At 29.3% G+C, this 15,436-nt stretch overlaps 1 protein-coding gene across 3 annotated transcripts in view; it reads left to right on the top strand.

Moving 5' to 3' along the window:
* The window catches only part of LOC111638957 (cholinephosphotransferase 1-like), a 31,346-nt gene extending 23,237 nt beyond the window's left edge, over positions 1 to 8,109 (top strand). For all 3 annotated transcript variants that reach the window (XM_023384735.1, XM_023384737.1, XM_023384736.1), the window contains exons 7-10: positions 205 to 345; positions 612 to 761; positions 4,733 to 4,855; positions 7,407 to 8,109. In XM_023384735.1, the coding sequence (XP_023240503.1) occupies positions 205 to 345; positions 612 to 761; positions 4,733 to 4,855; positions 7,407 to 7,670 (678 nt within the window). In that variant the 3' untranslated portion in view covers positions 7,671 to 8,109. The remainder of the gene's footprint in view (positions 1 to 204; positions 346 to 611; positions 762 to 4,732; positions 4,856 to 7,406) is intronic.
* Positions 8,110 to 15,436: the final 7,327 nt, after the last annotated feature.

Here is a 15,436-nt window from a genome sequence, read left to right as displayed (position 1 = left end):
AATATTTCAAAATTTTTTAAAATTAATATAATCAATTATTATAATATATGATAAATAATAAAATCGGATGTGAAGATTATTTACAACTTACTATTGGAGCATTTTAAATAATTAGCATATACTGTAAAATTATAATTAATTATATTTAAGTACATAAAGAAATACCTTTTATATGCATTGTTCATAAAATTTTCTGATTTACAGATATTACCAAATATTCAAATACGTCACGTGATCTTTGCTGTAGCTGTTATCTCAGTGATCCAAGTTCTGATTGTAAATATTGGCTACATATTAGGAAAAAAGACACCATTGGATGACTTTGCTAATATTCCTCGCAAAAAGGTAAGATAGTTTTGTGTTATAAATTATATTTATTGTATTTGTAGGCAACCTAATTTATAGTTATATAGAAGATATAACTATATATTTCCTACAATATTATATGGATACATCTTCTATATAATTTCTATTAGCAATATAAAATTATATAATTAAACATATTTTATTTTCTTTGATATATTAAAAGTAAACTTTTTAAATTGGTTGGTTTATACAGTTTTATTAAATTGATTTTATAATTTTTATTTTTAAATTGTTTTATTTGAAAGGGGCCACAAATTTGGAATCCAGTATTCCCTGTCATTATATTGATTTTATTAACTCTAAAAGCCTATGCATCTGGAATGTTTGCAGTTAATTGCATTGTTTTCATACTTACTTTTGGCTTTGCTTATGCTAAATTGACAACAAAATTAGTGGTAAGTATTATATTTTCTTAAGACTGATTTTTTTGGTTTTTTCTTACTGTTTTACAATCTAACTATTTACAGTAAACATCTGCTAACTCAGACTAATTGGGGTGAAAGTTCTCAGAGTTGACAAAAATTTGAGTTAATTTGGTGCTTTATCAGATAAAATGGAAAATGAGTTGGATGTACAATAATTTATTATAATCAGCACTGTACAGTTTTACTTAGCTTTAGTAGGTTACACAGCTGTATTTATGAGGGCCATTCTAAAAGAAAAGAACGTTTTGATCTGACAAGCTGCGCAGTTCTCCCACCATTCCCCACTGCCAACATCCACATGGACCTGCCCATTTTTTCATGCCAGTCTGACGCTAACAGCAAGCTGCAACGATTGTTTACTGTTTATAGTGTGACTTTGAAATGTGCGACAAAATCAAAGATGCCGCCAAGTGTGAGGTTTCTACTGTAATAAGCTTTTTGAATGCAAAAAAAAGTCCACCCTATTGAAATTTACAGACAGATAACTGAGGTTTACGGTAATGTGATGAATGAAGCTTCAGTTCAAAACAAATGGTGGGGATTGTTGTCCAGAGGCATTGTGCTTCTTCAGGATAACACGTCTGCATGCTGCTGCGTTGACGAAGAACTTACTTCAGCAGTTTAAGTGGGAAGTTTTTGAACATCCTCCTTATAGCTTGGACTTGGCTCCAAGCAATTATCATTTTTTCCCAAAATTGAAGGATTTTTTGGTTGGAAATCACTATGGAAGTGACAACAAACTGAAAGAGGCCATTAATGACTGGTTCAAGAACTTGGTGGTAACTGACAAGGGAACTGTTGGAGTGTCTTCTAATAAATTTTAATAAAATTTAGTTAATAACTAAGTTAAAAGTATACAAACTCTATTTTAAATTTACTTTCACTAAAAGTGTTGATCAGAGTTATTAGCAATCAAATGTTGCACTATATAGTAGTTTAACACAGTTATGCAAGTTTTTAGAAGTGAAAGGGTCGTGGAGGAAGATGGCGATATTACATTTAGAATAAATTCTGGAATTTTCAAAAATGGTTGAAGAATTTATAAAATTTTGTATACTTTTAACATAATTATTAGCTAAATTTTATTAATTCTTCTCCTATTTTTGAAAATTCCAGAATTTATTCTAAATGTAATAGCGCTGTCTTCCTCTGCAATCCTTTCACTTCGAAAAATTTGCATAACTGTGTTAAACTATTATAAAGTAGTGCAACATTTGATTGCTAATAACTCTGATCAACACTTTTAGTGAATGCTACAAATTTAAAATAGAGTTTGTATACTTTTAACGTAGTTATTAACTAAATTTTATTAAAATTTATTAGAAGACACTCAGACAGTTTCCTTGTGAGTGTGCAGAAGGCATAGAAAAGCTGATGATACACTATGACAAATGTTTAAATTTGTATAGTGACTACGTATGAAAATAGCTAAGGTATCATGTGTGTTGTAAAATAAGCTTTGTTTCATTATCTTAAATAAAATATCTAGAGAAACAAACATTCTTTACTTTTAGAATGACCTTTGTATTATAAGAAATGAGGTTAAAAAGTTTCATTATAATGCAGAATAGAGTCTTTGGTAACAATATTGATTACAGTAATGTAGTGCATGATATTGAAAAGACTTCTGAATATTGAAAATACTCATTTATTTTTCTTTGTCAAGAAATTTTAAATTACTGTACTATTTTTTAAAATAATTTGTCTGAGTTAGCAGAGGCTTACTGTAAACTATTCTTGAATTCATAGCATTTTTTTAAAAATGTAAAATAAATTATCAGTTCAAAATGATTAAGTATTTATTAGGTAAAACATAAATTTTTTCTAACATTTCTAATATAGTATTTAATTTCATCTCAATTGAAGATATGCAAATTAATGTATTACAGTGAATAAGTGCTTCAAAAGTTACATTAATTATTCCTTTTAAAAACATTTCTATTGCTGCAAACTTCACAATGCATAATCTTTAATTAACATCTTGTTCGATTTGAGAATGCATTGTTAATAAATATATTACAGTATATTGTTAGTCCACTAAAGTTACATGATGATATTTTAAAAAGAATATTGTAGCTCCATTTTGTACAGAATCTGCAGTATATTTTGAATATAATGTATGAAATATGAGAATGTACATTGAAAATGAAAATATAAATTTTCATTCCTAAGAATGCCTTATTAAAATCAAAGAAAATACTGTAAAGATGATTAGTTTGATGTTTTATTTTTTTTATTCACTAAATGTTAGCATTACTGCAGATTTCTTAAAATAATTTACTAGTTAATTAGTTGTGCCAAACAATAATAGTTGCCTACTCTTGAACTCTTAGAATAAAAATATTCTTAGTCAAGTTTTCTTATGCTCTTAATATAGCTTAATAGTCAATATATTCAGGAATTTTTTATAAAATAAGAATGTATACTTAGGAATTTTCCATTATATGGGAACTGATTGCATATGGATAATTATATGAAAATATATGAATATAATTATCCATATATTTTCAGAAAGTTAGAAAGAGTTTACTCTCTGCAGTTAGTGATATTCAAAGCATTGGCATTTATATTTATTCTTGCCACTTTTTGGTTTTATATTATTTTTAATTCATTAGATATGCAATTAAATATTTTACAAAAGAATAATTATATAAAAGTATTAATTTGATGTATATAAAAGTTGCTACTTCAAGTTTTATAATGAAAAGAAGAAATAATCAATTCAATTATAAGTTTTAGTTTACATGAATCTAAATCAAAATGGAAAACTCATATCTGAAAATTTGTTTGTTACAGTTTGTCTTTTTATCTTAGATTTTAATGGATTCTTATTGCATTGTATACAAGATACAACTGTTACCTCAAATAATTTATTTTTTGATAACTTTCTTACATTTTTGTTGCCCGTAAGATATATAATGGGTGTTCAAATGAAAAGGTACAAAACGATGTCGCAACCAAACTGGTTGAAATGGGAATATGCTGCTTTGGGATACCATAACGAGACATCTAGGGATGTGAATGTAGTATCTGGCATGATTGTGCATCATGCACATGCACCCACACATGACGCAGGAGAGAAGCAGGCAGTTGTGTGTTCTTTCCAATTGATGCAGCAGTGTGTGTGAGGACATCATGGTGTTCAGATTGCAAAAGTCGATGATTGAGGAGCAGCGAGGTGTTATCAGATTTCCATCAAGAGCAAGAGTTTGCACGGAGGGAGTGATTATGCTTCACGATAACGTGCGTCCACACTTCTCCAGGGTCACACAAAGTGTAATGGCCAAGTTCAAATGGGAGCAGCTTGAGCATTCACCCTGCAGCTTCCATCTGTTTGGTCTGCTCAAAAAACATTTCAAAAGGAAGCGCTTCAACTCGGACAACGAACTGAAGGACACAGTGGAGGACTGGCTCTTATCACAGCCACAGGGAATCCTTTGGCTCGTTAAGCAGTGGGATAGTTGTACTCAGGCCTCTGGTGATTACTTTGAATAAAGACTTCAATTATACCCACAGTGTTGTTTCGTATCTTTTCATTTGAACAACTCTCGTGCATTAAAGCAATTGCTTCATATCTAGTTAAATAGGAAAAAAATTCTTAAATATTCTTTCTTTCAAGAAGTATATTCCAGATCTGACATTTTCAAATGTGTTTTCTCTTAAGATATTTTTAGAAATTTTCTATAATGAAAAATGAAAACAATTTCTTTTTGTTCATATTTTTGATTTTGTATAATTACAGAATTGATAATCCTTTCTAAATTCTCCAAAAAGAAATTTCAATCAAATAAATTTTATTATTTATCTTTACAATCATTTAATTTGGAAAGAATAAAAATTTATTCTTTCCAAATTAAATAAATTATTAAATATAAACTTACTGATATTACTTTAAATTATTTTCAATTATACTTAGACTTGTTTGTTTTCTATTATTTCAGATGACAAATGTCTCACGTGGCGATATGGATCGTTGGGATGGATGCTTAGTAGCACCACTTTTGCTCTGTGTGAATGCTTTCTTATGGCTTCTACCAGATCATACTGCTTTGCTCTGTACTCTGGTATGTATACTATAATTCGTTACATACTGATTTTTAGTTTAATTGTATCATATATTACTGTAAATTATATTGTCATAAATGTACTGTAAGAATAATAAAAAGTTTTGGTTAAATTAATATATTCATTCAAAAAACATATCTTATTCTTTCATTTGCAAAGAGACGTATATGGAATTAAAAATCATATAAAAGATCTATTCAAAATTTCAATTGCATGAATTAATCTTTGATATAATTGATATTGGTATAATTTTGCAACAATGTGAATAATTGTGTAGCATTATTATTGGGTCATATCTCTAATTCAAGAAATGTTTATTTTTTAAATAAAAGACTCAATCTGTATGTTAGTTAATTATTGCACATTGCCCGTCTGTGTAAAGTAATTAGCGAGTTTTTCAAATTAGAATTGCTTTTGATTATAACATTACATTAAGACAGCCAAATGCCTGAGGCAGTAAAGGAATCAGCTTGTTACTCTGAGGGATTAGTTCAAGTCTTGGTGTAGGAATCTCAGAAATTTTTTTAACTTATTTATTCTGGATATATCAGGTTTCATTCCTCACTATCTGGCACTTTTAAATGGACCTGGCTGAATCCATGATTGACATGGGGGGAAAAGGTTCTCTTAGCAACCACAGATTAGAGTTTCAAAAAATAATAAATTCCATAATTAAAATAATACTGCAATGTATTTCTATTTATATGAAATAGTATAACAGATAAGATAATGATAAAATTATAAGTTTAAGAAGCCCTGTTCTATTCCTTCAAACTATTGGTCGTGATCCCATTTGGGGTCATTTAGCAAAATCTTGGGATCACGAGATTTTAATGCAAAATATTGAAAATAATTTGTGAGAGTTTGAAAATGGCACGCTTTGTGTCATAGGTTTCATGACTTGCACTTTGTGTCATAGGTTTCGTGAGTTGCGCTTTGTGTCACTTCTGGTGCAGTGTGACAATGATTCAGCAACACTGTAGTGTGAACTAGTATAGTGTTGTCGCTTTTCAGTGTATTCCGTTGTCTCTGTTCCATTGTAACACAAGAGTGAACTGTAGTAGTACACCATTATTGTTTTTGCAAATTTGTATATATCTGTGATTTTTTTCACGACCCAAAAAATATAAAATAATCATAAATGGGGTTGTAAATAAAAAAAGTTTAAGAAGCCCTGGAATAGAAAAACAGTTTTGGAGGTTAAGTGACAAAGGTATGGTACCACATGCCATTTTAAACTAAAATAATGATATTGGGAAAGGTGTAGTGTGAGCTGTGGCTGTCTTGAAATGAAATCAGTGATTACTGTCCAGAGAATATAGAAAGGATCCTTAACTTATTAATTCCATTAATAGATATGGTAGATATGGAATTTTAAGGAGGCAAGATTGGTTGCTAACCAATCTTGCCTCCTTAAAATTGGTTGCTAACCAATCTTGCCTCCTTAAAATTGGTTGCTAACCAATCTTGCCTTCTTAAAATTGGTTGCTAACCAATCTTGCAGAGGCTGACTGTCCATGTTGCCTGAGATCTAGAGCAAGTGCAAGAAGCCTATTAGCCCTGGAAAATCAAATTGATGATCATCATTAGAATTGCACATTCCAAAGACAACTGTGCTGTAAATTCTAAATAAGTGATTAAAGTTGTATGCATACAAGTTACAAAGTATCCAAGTCATTCAGCTAAAATGATAAACCATGACAAAATGAATTTGCACAATCTATACTTTCACATAATAATGAGGATAATTAATATTGAACTAGTCTTTTTTTTCTGTTGAAGCAATCTTTCATCTAAGCAGCAAAGTCAACTGACATATCATTTGAATATGGGAATCTGAAACTCATATAGTATTTGTGATAACTCAAAGATAAATATGTGGTTTGGATTGATTCACAACAAAATCATTAGCCCTTTTGTTTTCAGCAAAAAAAAAAAATTTATCCAAATATTTGATTGTCTTTTTGTATCTCTGGGAATTAAAACCTCAGGTCATATTTCAGCATGATGTCCCTTTGTATTAGGGTTTGTATGTTTATACCAAATTGAATGAAGCTGTTCCAGATGGGGAGGACATTTCTGCCTATTCATCTATCTCATGGTCTTTCCAATTACTAAACATTATACTTCCTACATTTTTTCTTTGTGAGGTTACATTAAATATTATCTACATGATACTAACCTTCAATTTTGTTGTTCTAAAAAAAACAAAATCACTGATACTATGCAAAATGTTACCATAAACATGCTCAATAATATATGGTATGAGATTGAATATCAATTAGATATGTTGCAAGCTATTAACAGTGATTGTGTAGAGTTGCATTGAAACATGAATAAAATCTATTTGTGTTGTTCTTTTATTGTTGTGAACTGTATCATCTTAGATCAATAATTTCTTCTGTTACACTGTTTCAAATTGTGTGCAGGACTTTGTGACTGCCCTGTATTTAAAAATTTTTAATGTTTAAAATATTTTTAAGAACATTAGGAAAATTGAAACAACTTTTTTTAACCATCATTTACATCAATTATTTTTATGTTTAATAGGTGTACAGTTTGATGGATTTTGCTCGCTATTTCACATATGCCAGTTGGGATTTAAGAGATGCTCTTGATCTCTGGATTTTCTCATTGAAATATCCACCTGGTCATCCTCGATGTCGAAATGGAAATTTGGGATATTATGTTAATGGTCTCAATAATGCAGAAATCAAGGAGATGGCACACAAGCAGCAACATTACATGGCAGGTGCTGGCTTTGCAAGTGGCATGATTCACGGTAAAGCTTGCCTCTCCGCTTTCAGTCATTGAAGATTAAATACGAAATTTAGAAGGAAGTACAACAATTACACAAAAGTGCACAATAAAGAAACCTGTAGAATTGCAATAATGGTTCGCCTTCAAAAGGCAAACGGTTGAACATAGCAAACTGGAAAGTTAATATTTTACAGTTTAGTTTATATGTACTAAAATCTATACAACTCAATTACTAACAACTACTAGAGAATTATACTTTAATATTTTCTGTATAATAAGTAAATAAGATATCCTGATAAAAGTTACATGAAGTAGCTAGAATTTTTAAACGTTTATTTAAATTATTATTTTAAAAGTTTTTAATAGGTTTGTTATAGCTATAAATGATACTTATGTAAGTAATGTTTTTGAAAGACATTTATGATTATGATTTTTAGGTAAAGTACAGTATATGGTATTTATTGCATTGTGTATAGTAGTTAAAATTTTTCATGAATTGAATCAATTGTATTATTTAATATACAAATGATTTTGTCATTTTTTGTATAATTTATTTTTGTATATATTATTTTGCATTTTGTATGCATGGAATTTATGTATAAAATGTGATGTTCATTTTAAATTTGTTTTTCATCATTTTTAAATATCCAAACTTTAGTTTTTTAACATACAAAAGAAAGAATTATTAAACAGAAACATTAATTCAAACTAAATTAAGAAACTTGAAATTTATAAAAATTAAATTAAATTGCTTATTGAAGAATACTGTAGAAAATATATTAATATTAAAAAATTTCAAAAATATTTCAGATTCTGTGAATTTAAATAATGACAAAACATTTTTTCCATAAAGGATAAAATTTATTCATAATTAAATGAATGTTTTTACTCAAACTTGTAACTATGAGATCCATCTAAAAATATATAAAAATACTAATAAAATAATTATAAAAAAATATATTAAAAACCATCGTTTTTAATAATTTTTTTTCAGATAATCAGTCTTTACTTGTTTGCACTATTAACCAGTACACGGAAAGGATTAGAGAATTATTTTTCTCCATACTGGTTAATAGTGCAAACAAGTAAAGGATATAAAAATACTATTCAAGGATTAAATTTAATAATATAGAAAAATTATAATAATATTTATTTTTTATAAAAAGATAAAATAAGATACAGGAATATTCAATATATATAGCAACAGTTATATTTTCTGTGTAGGCAAGTAGTGATCTATACATTTCAGTTATTGAGATAGAGAATTTGCATGGATGTAGAGTGCATATGAACACAAGTTATATTCCATAATTTCTTTTTGAAATATTGATACATCAGGAAATTAATGTAATACACTTAAGGTCTGTAATGAACTGACTGATCAATGCATTTTGTAGAAATGAAATTTATTTAATAGAAAGTAAGCTTTAAGTTTAGTCAGTGTTTGCACTCAACTTCAACTAATAATAATGTAAAAACAATATTGTGGATAAGTGAAAATGCAATTCAATATTTGATGAAGATTAACTACAATATCATTGCATCTTTTAACAGTGGATGAAGTTTAAAGACTGCTAATGTTTTTGACACAGTTGAAAATAGAAATAATAATTTCCACTTTTAACTATCCACGCATCAAGTTGGCTCATTAACCAGGTCAAAAATGTTAGCTTTTTTTAAATTTCACCCATGTTAAAGATGCAATTGTTAATTCAACTGAGTAACCACATTGGCTAGTTCATCTTTAAAAGGGATGTCCTTAAACATTAATCCTTATTTTCTGAGTACAGTAAAATGGTCCACTAAAACCAGATATTTAAATTGCTCTTCAATCAGAGGTTTAATCTGTCTTTGCTTACTTGGAGAAGAAAATTAATTCATAAATGGAACATTTATTTCGGTGTCACTATGCTTTTTACACTTTTTGACATGAATAAAATTATTATTAGAAATAGGGTTATTTCTTGGATGTTGTGAAGGTAATTTACAGTTCAGTTTAATAAATTTTGGTAACATTTTTCTGGCTTTATCCGATAAAAATTAATGTTGTGACAATGCATTTTGCCATGGCAATTGTAAAATTCACTTTAATACAAGAATTTGCTTTATAGTTGTTCATTTTAAGGTGAGTCAAATGTATAAGCTTGAAGAATTTAAGTAAAAACATTTCATTAAATTATGAGTTTTATTTTAACATATTTTTTTTTTATGCATACAAATTTAATTATGTAAAAAAATTAAATTCAAGAAATTAATTTTTAATAAATAACACTTTTTTAACAAAAGTTTCTGCTTAATAACTTTTGAATATTTCTTCACAGAATGCATGGAATGATCATTAGATCTTTAAATACATATTTCCTATAAATAAAATTGTATTTTGTGTGTCATGCATAAGAGTCTTAGTGTTATTTTGTGAAATAAAATTGTTAATCTTCATTGATTTGCAAATTAGAATAAAAATTTGTTGATAAAATCACTCAAATGATACAGCAATAAAGTATATTTTTAAAAATTTAATTCTGAAAAAAATTATTTTGGTATCCCTTTTAAAAATAAAAAATATATATATTTGAAAATATTTCTTAACAATAGAAGTATGTTATATACATTATTATTATTATTATTATTATTATTATTTAAAATTGATTAACTGAATTTAAATATTTCAGCTGTAAAAGTGAGGCTCTTTCATCAGTTTGAATAAGTTTGTAAATAAATTTTACTATAGACTTTTATACCATTATATGTTTCATTTCTATAAGTATAAATCCCATATTAATTGAAAAAAGGAAAAAAATTGTTTCTGATAGAGAACAGAAGCACATTCTTTAGTTTTCATATTATATATGCAAATTTGTCATTTCTCAAAATGAGAAAATGTAAGATGCAACTAGTTTTGAAAACACTTGTTACTATTGAACAGTGCAAAGCAATTTATGCAGACATATAAATTGCATTGCACTATTCAAAATAGTAAACAAGAATTTGCAACAAATTGTATCCTTTTTATGAAGTCAACTTTGGCCAATGATGTTCAGAGTCAAAAATGTGCATATTTTAAGTAAAAAAGGAGAATTGTATTAAACATTGAATATATATATATATTCAATTTGCATTTAACTTTAAGAATAATTATGCATTTTTAAAATGATGAAAATTTCTTATATGATAATATCTAATACTCCATAGTTGTTATAATAATAAAATTAGAAAATTGTCCAGATTCATCTCTAATTAAACTCATTTTTACACCTAGAACAGTAGTTCTTAACCTTTCTAGCTGTCCACATTCCTTGAAATTTTAAAATATGTTGTAAATAATTCAGTAGATAGCCATTTTCTCATGTATTCTAGCATAATACTGGGTGTAGCTTTTGTGATCAAGAATAAAATCATGTGTGTCCATTAATTAATATAAAAATAATTAGGTCTGTTATGAATTTTTTATAAAGGTTCAAAAAAAATTTATTCTTCAGAAAGTATTTGGCAGAAGTCTTGCATCTCCCAGCAACACAAGAACCCCATTTACTTTTAATCTTCTCTCTGGTCACTAAGGTCTTTAATTCAAGCTCATTGTGACTGGCCAGACCCACAGTGGGGTGGTTGGGTGGTGAGACATGGTCCAGCATGTCTAGGATAGACTATCCAAAAAATTCCAAGAGTTTTTTGACCCACTGGATTTGGGATATCTTGGGTTAAGAACTACTGACATAGAAACTTTATTTTTATGGTGGACATTTTATTTATATATTATTACATGCTTTTTGTATGTTAATAAAGCAGCACAGATTTTACAGAATTATTCAATGTAAGCAGTTATCATTTATTTGTAATAATTATTTTGGCAATGTTTATTATTTGATAGGATTAAATAAAATTTATTTTATATCACCTAATTTATTGTTATATTCATTGTTTTATATCCTTAAGTAAAATTACTATACCCATTCATTTTTAAGTGTAATTTAAAGTATACATTATAAAAATATAATTTTAATTTAAAAACATTCAAATCTACAAAGAATCCATGAAGTCATAGTTTGAAGTTACTGTATTTATTTTCATACTTTCTCTATTCCTTGAACAGATTTTAATTTTTCCTCATGTTATTCTTAACATTAGCTTCAATGTTAATGGCTGGAAGTCTAGAACAGCTTTTGTTTTTAGGAATTCAGTTACTGTGAACTATTGTACAAAGTACTTCAATAATTTGGTTCAAGCATTGTGAAAGAGAGAATCTTTTTCACAATTTCACAAAGTAGTTTTGAACCCAAACATAAATGACTTTCTCTCCTATTGTATATTTGGTGGTATTCTTCCTACTGAGGTCTATCAGAAAAAAATAATAATAATTAACTCAGGATACAATCTTATTCATATGAACTTTATGGTCACTCTGTATACTTTCATACATTTTCAGTGAATATTTAAGTATTTTGGTACAAATGCTGCTCTGAATGAGTTAAGCCCTTATCAGAACTGTAGACCATGTCTGTAGGAGTAAAAAATGTCAAAGGAACCAATGATCTATATGTGACCTTTGCAAGATATAGCCCCCTGAAATCAGTCTCTGACAGTCAGTGTAATGGTGTGTGTTTTGTGAGTTTTTAGCCATCTCTAGTAAAGTGGAAAGCAGTTAATTTTTAGCATTGATTTTAGAAATAGTTCTGGATTTTTTTCACTTTTAATTTTACTCCATTTTTGAGGGTCTAAAATTCCAAATAGGCTGATTTCTGTGGTTATATCTCACAAGGGTCACATGTAGACAATATTCTGCATGTTCCATTGGTTCCTTTGGCTTTTTTACTCCTGTGAGCATGATCTACAGCTATGATAACATCCCAACCATCTCATTCAGAGCTGCAATTTTAAGTTTTGTTTCTCTTTTTTTATCAAGATTCATGAATAAAATTTAATTTATAATTGGAATTTTCACCATCAATTATTACACAAAAATTTTTTTCAAAGTAGTAATTTAATTTTTACAATTTTATTAGGTAAATTAAACTATATTTAAGAAAGTTTATGATAATATATATTTAGAACATTGTTAAATAAATGACATAAAATGCATTTAATCTTAGCATTAAACAACAAAATATCTTAAGTTTTAAATGTAAAGATNGTTTTTTGACCTACTGGATTTGGGATATCTTGGGTTAAGAACTACTGACATAGAAACTTTATTTTTATGGTGGACATTTTATTTATATATTATTACATGCTTTTTGTATGTTAATAAAGCAGCACAGATTTTACAGAATTATTCAATGTAAGCAGTTATCATTTATTTGTAATAATTATTTTGGCAATGTTTATTATTTGATAGGATTAAATAAAATTTATTTTATATCACCTAATTTATTGTTATATTCATTGTTTTATATCCTTAAGTAAAATTACTATACCCATTCATTTTTAAGTGTAATTTAAAGTATACATTATAAAAATATAATTTTAATTTAAAAACATTCAAATCTACAAAGAATCCATGAAGTCATAGTTTGAAGTTACTGTATTTATTTTCATACTTTCTCTATTCCTTGAACAGATTTTAATTTTTCCTCATGTTATTCTTAACATTAGCTTCAATGTTAATGGCTGGAAATCTAGAACAGCTTTTGTTTTTAGGAATTCAGTTACTGTGAACTATTGTACAAAGTACTTCAATAATTTGGTTCAAGCATTGTGAAAGAGAGAATCTTTTTCACAATTTCACAAAGTAGTTTTGAACCCAAACATAAATGACTTTCTCTCCTATTGTATATTTGGTGGTATTCTTCCTACTGAGGTCTATCAGAAAAAAATAATAATAATTAACTCAGGATACAATCTTATTCATATGAACTTTATGGTCACTCTGTATACTTTCATACATTTTCAGTGAATATTTAAGTATTTTGGTACAAATGCTGCTCTGAATGAGTTAAGCCCTTATCAGAACTGTAGACCATGTCTGTAGGAGTAAAAAATGTCAAAGGAACCAATGATCTATATGTGACCTTTGCAAGATATAGCCCCCTGAAATCAGTCTCTGACAGTCAGTGTAATGGTGTGTGTTTTGTGAGTTTTTAGCCATCTCTAGTAAAGTGGAAAGCAGTTAATTTTTAGCATTGATTTTAGAAATAGTTCTGGATTTTTTTCACTTTTAATTTTACTCCATTTTTGAGGGTCTAAAATTCCAAATAGGCTGATTTCTGTGGTTATATCTCACAAGGGTCACATGTAGACAATATTCTGCATGTTCCATTGGTTCCTTTGGCTTTTTTACTCCTGTGAGCATGATCTACAGCTATGATAACATCCCAACCATCTCATTCAGAGCTGCAATTTTAAGTTTTGTTTCTCTTTTTTTATCAAGATTCATGAATAAAATTTAATTTATAATTGGAATTTTCACCATCAATTATTACACAAAAATTTTTTTCAAAGTAGTAATTTAATTTTTACAATTTTATTAGGTAAATTAAACTATATTTAAGAAAGTTTATGATAATATATATTTAGAACATTGTTAAATAAATGACATAAAATGCATTTAATCTTAGCATTAAACAACAAAATATCTTAAGTTTTAAATGTAAAGATGTGTAATTCTTAATTTGGAATGTTTTTTCTAACTTGAAATATGTACTGTACAATACTTACTTAGAAAAATAAATTTTATATAAATTCTTTTTAACAATATAAGTCTTGCCTATATTTAATGTGAGGTCGAGACCTCGATTGATCGACGGGAATATGGCTGTCGAACCAGGGCCAATAATTCGGTGACTTATTTCGTGAATAGGACCGGAGTGGCCGAGGAACGGGTTGCGAGACGAATAATTGCCACATTCCAGACCTAATTGACAGAGTCTTGGTCGTAGATTGTGGAGAGGGGGATTGACCGCAGGGGAAAATTTCGACGGTCACCTTACAAGAGTTCAAAGCGGAAATTGCATACGCTCCTGCGGAGGGGCGGGGGCTGGAACGGTTGTGTCTTATCCGAGTCAGAAAATGCACATTAGATCAAAATTTACGGGACCGTCATTCGGAGAAGGGCATAACCCGAGGGGAACAGTCGGGACGGAGGTGTTCGCCGACCCCGCGTCCCCTAGCAACAGATCGGGGACCAATCGGGTGATAGGCGAACCACCGTTCGGACCAACCAAAAGCGGACTTCGGGTAAAGATTGAGATCGAGAACGCCAGTCCCAGAGATCCGGACCAGGATTATCAGAAAGGACCCACATCTCTGAAACCTAGGACGGAAGGCACTAGGGACCCGATTTCCCAGCGACAACTCTCCATCCCTCCAACCTCCAAGACTATATTGGAAACGAACTTTCTCCTCCTGTTGTTTTTTGTGTATGTGACAACCTACAGCATCGAAAAGAACTATCCGGTGCACTTTTCTTCTGCCCTGATGCCCTTTGACCAGACGGCTGTAATACCATCTATGTAAGCATGTCTCTTACTTAAATAAACGCGGTTACTTTTGTAAAGTCGGTCTCTGTGTGAATCTCTGTGTCCAGCAACCACTACCCCTTAAGTCTAAAACTTCTCGCGTCAAGCTGACATATCGCGGGAAAAGTGAGGGTCAATAGACCTTTCACTTAAGGCGAGACCTTAGGCCAGTGTTTTTCAACCGAGGTGCCGCGGCACCTTAGGGCCACGATTTGGGTGTCGCAAAGTTTAGAGCCTTTAGGCATTTTCTTGGAAATTTACTAGTAGTGTAGTTCAAGATAACTCATTGTCAGTTCTATTTTGCTACGAGATATCTAGTAAGCAAAGAAACTATCACTAATCGCATGTTAATGTAATGTTCTACGCTAC

Source organism: Centruroides sculpturatus, unplaced genomic scaffold, assembly GCF_000671375.1.
Source record: "Centruroides sculpturatus isolate CEXI.00-Female unplaced genomic scaffold, Cexi_2.0 scaffold908, whole genome shotgun sequence".
NCBI lineage: Eukaryota > Metazoa > Arthropoda > Arachnida > Scorpiones > Buthidae > Centruroides > Centruroides sculpturatus.
This window is presented reverse-complemented; position numbering and strand designations above follow the sequence as displayed.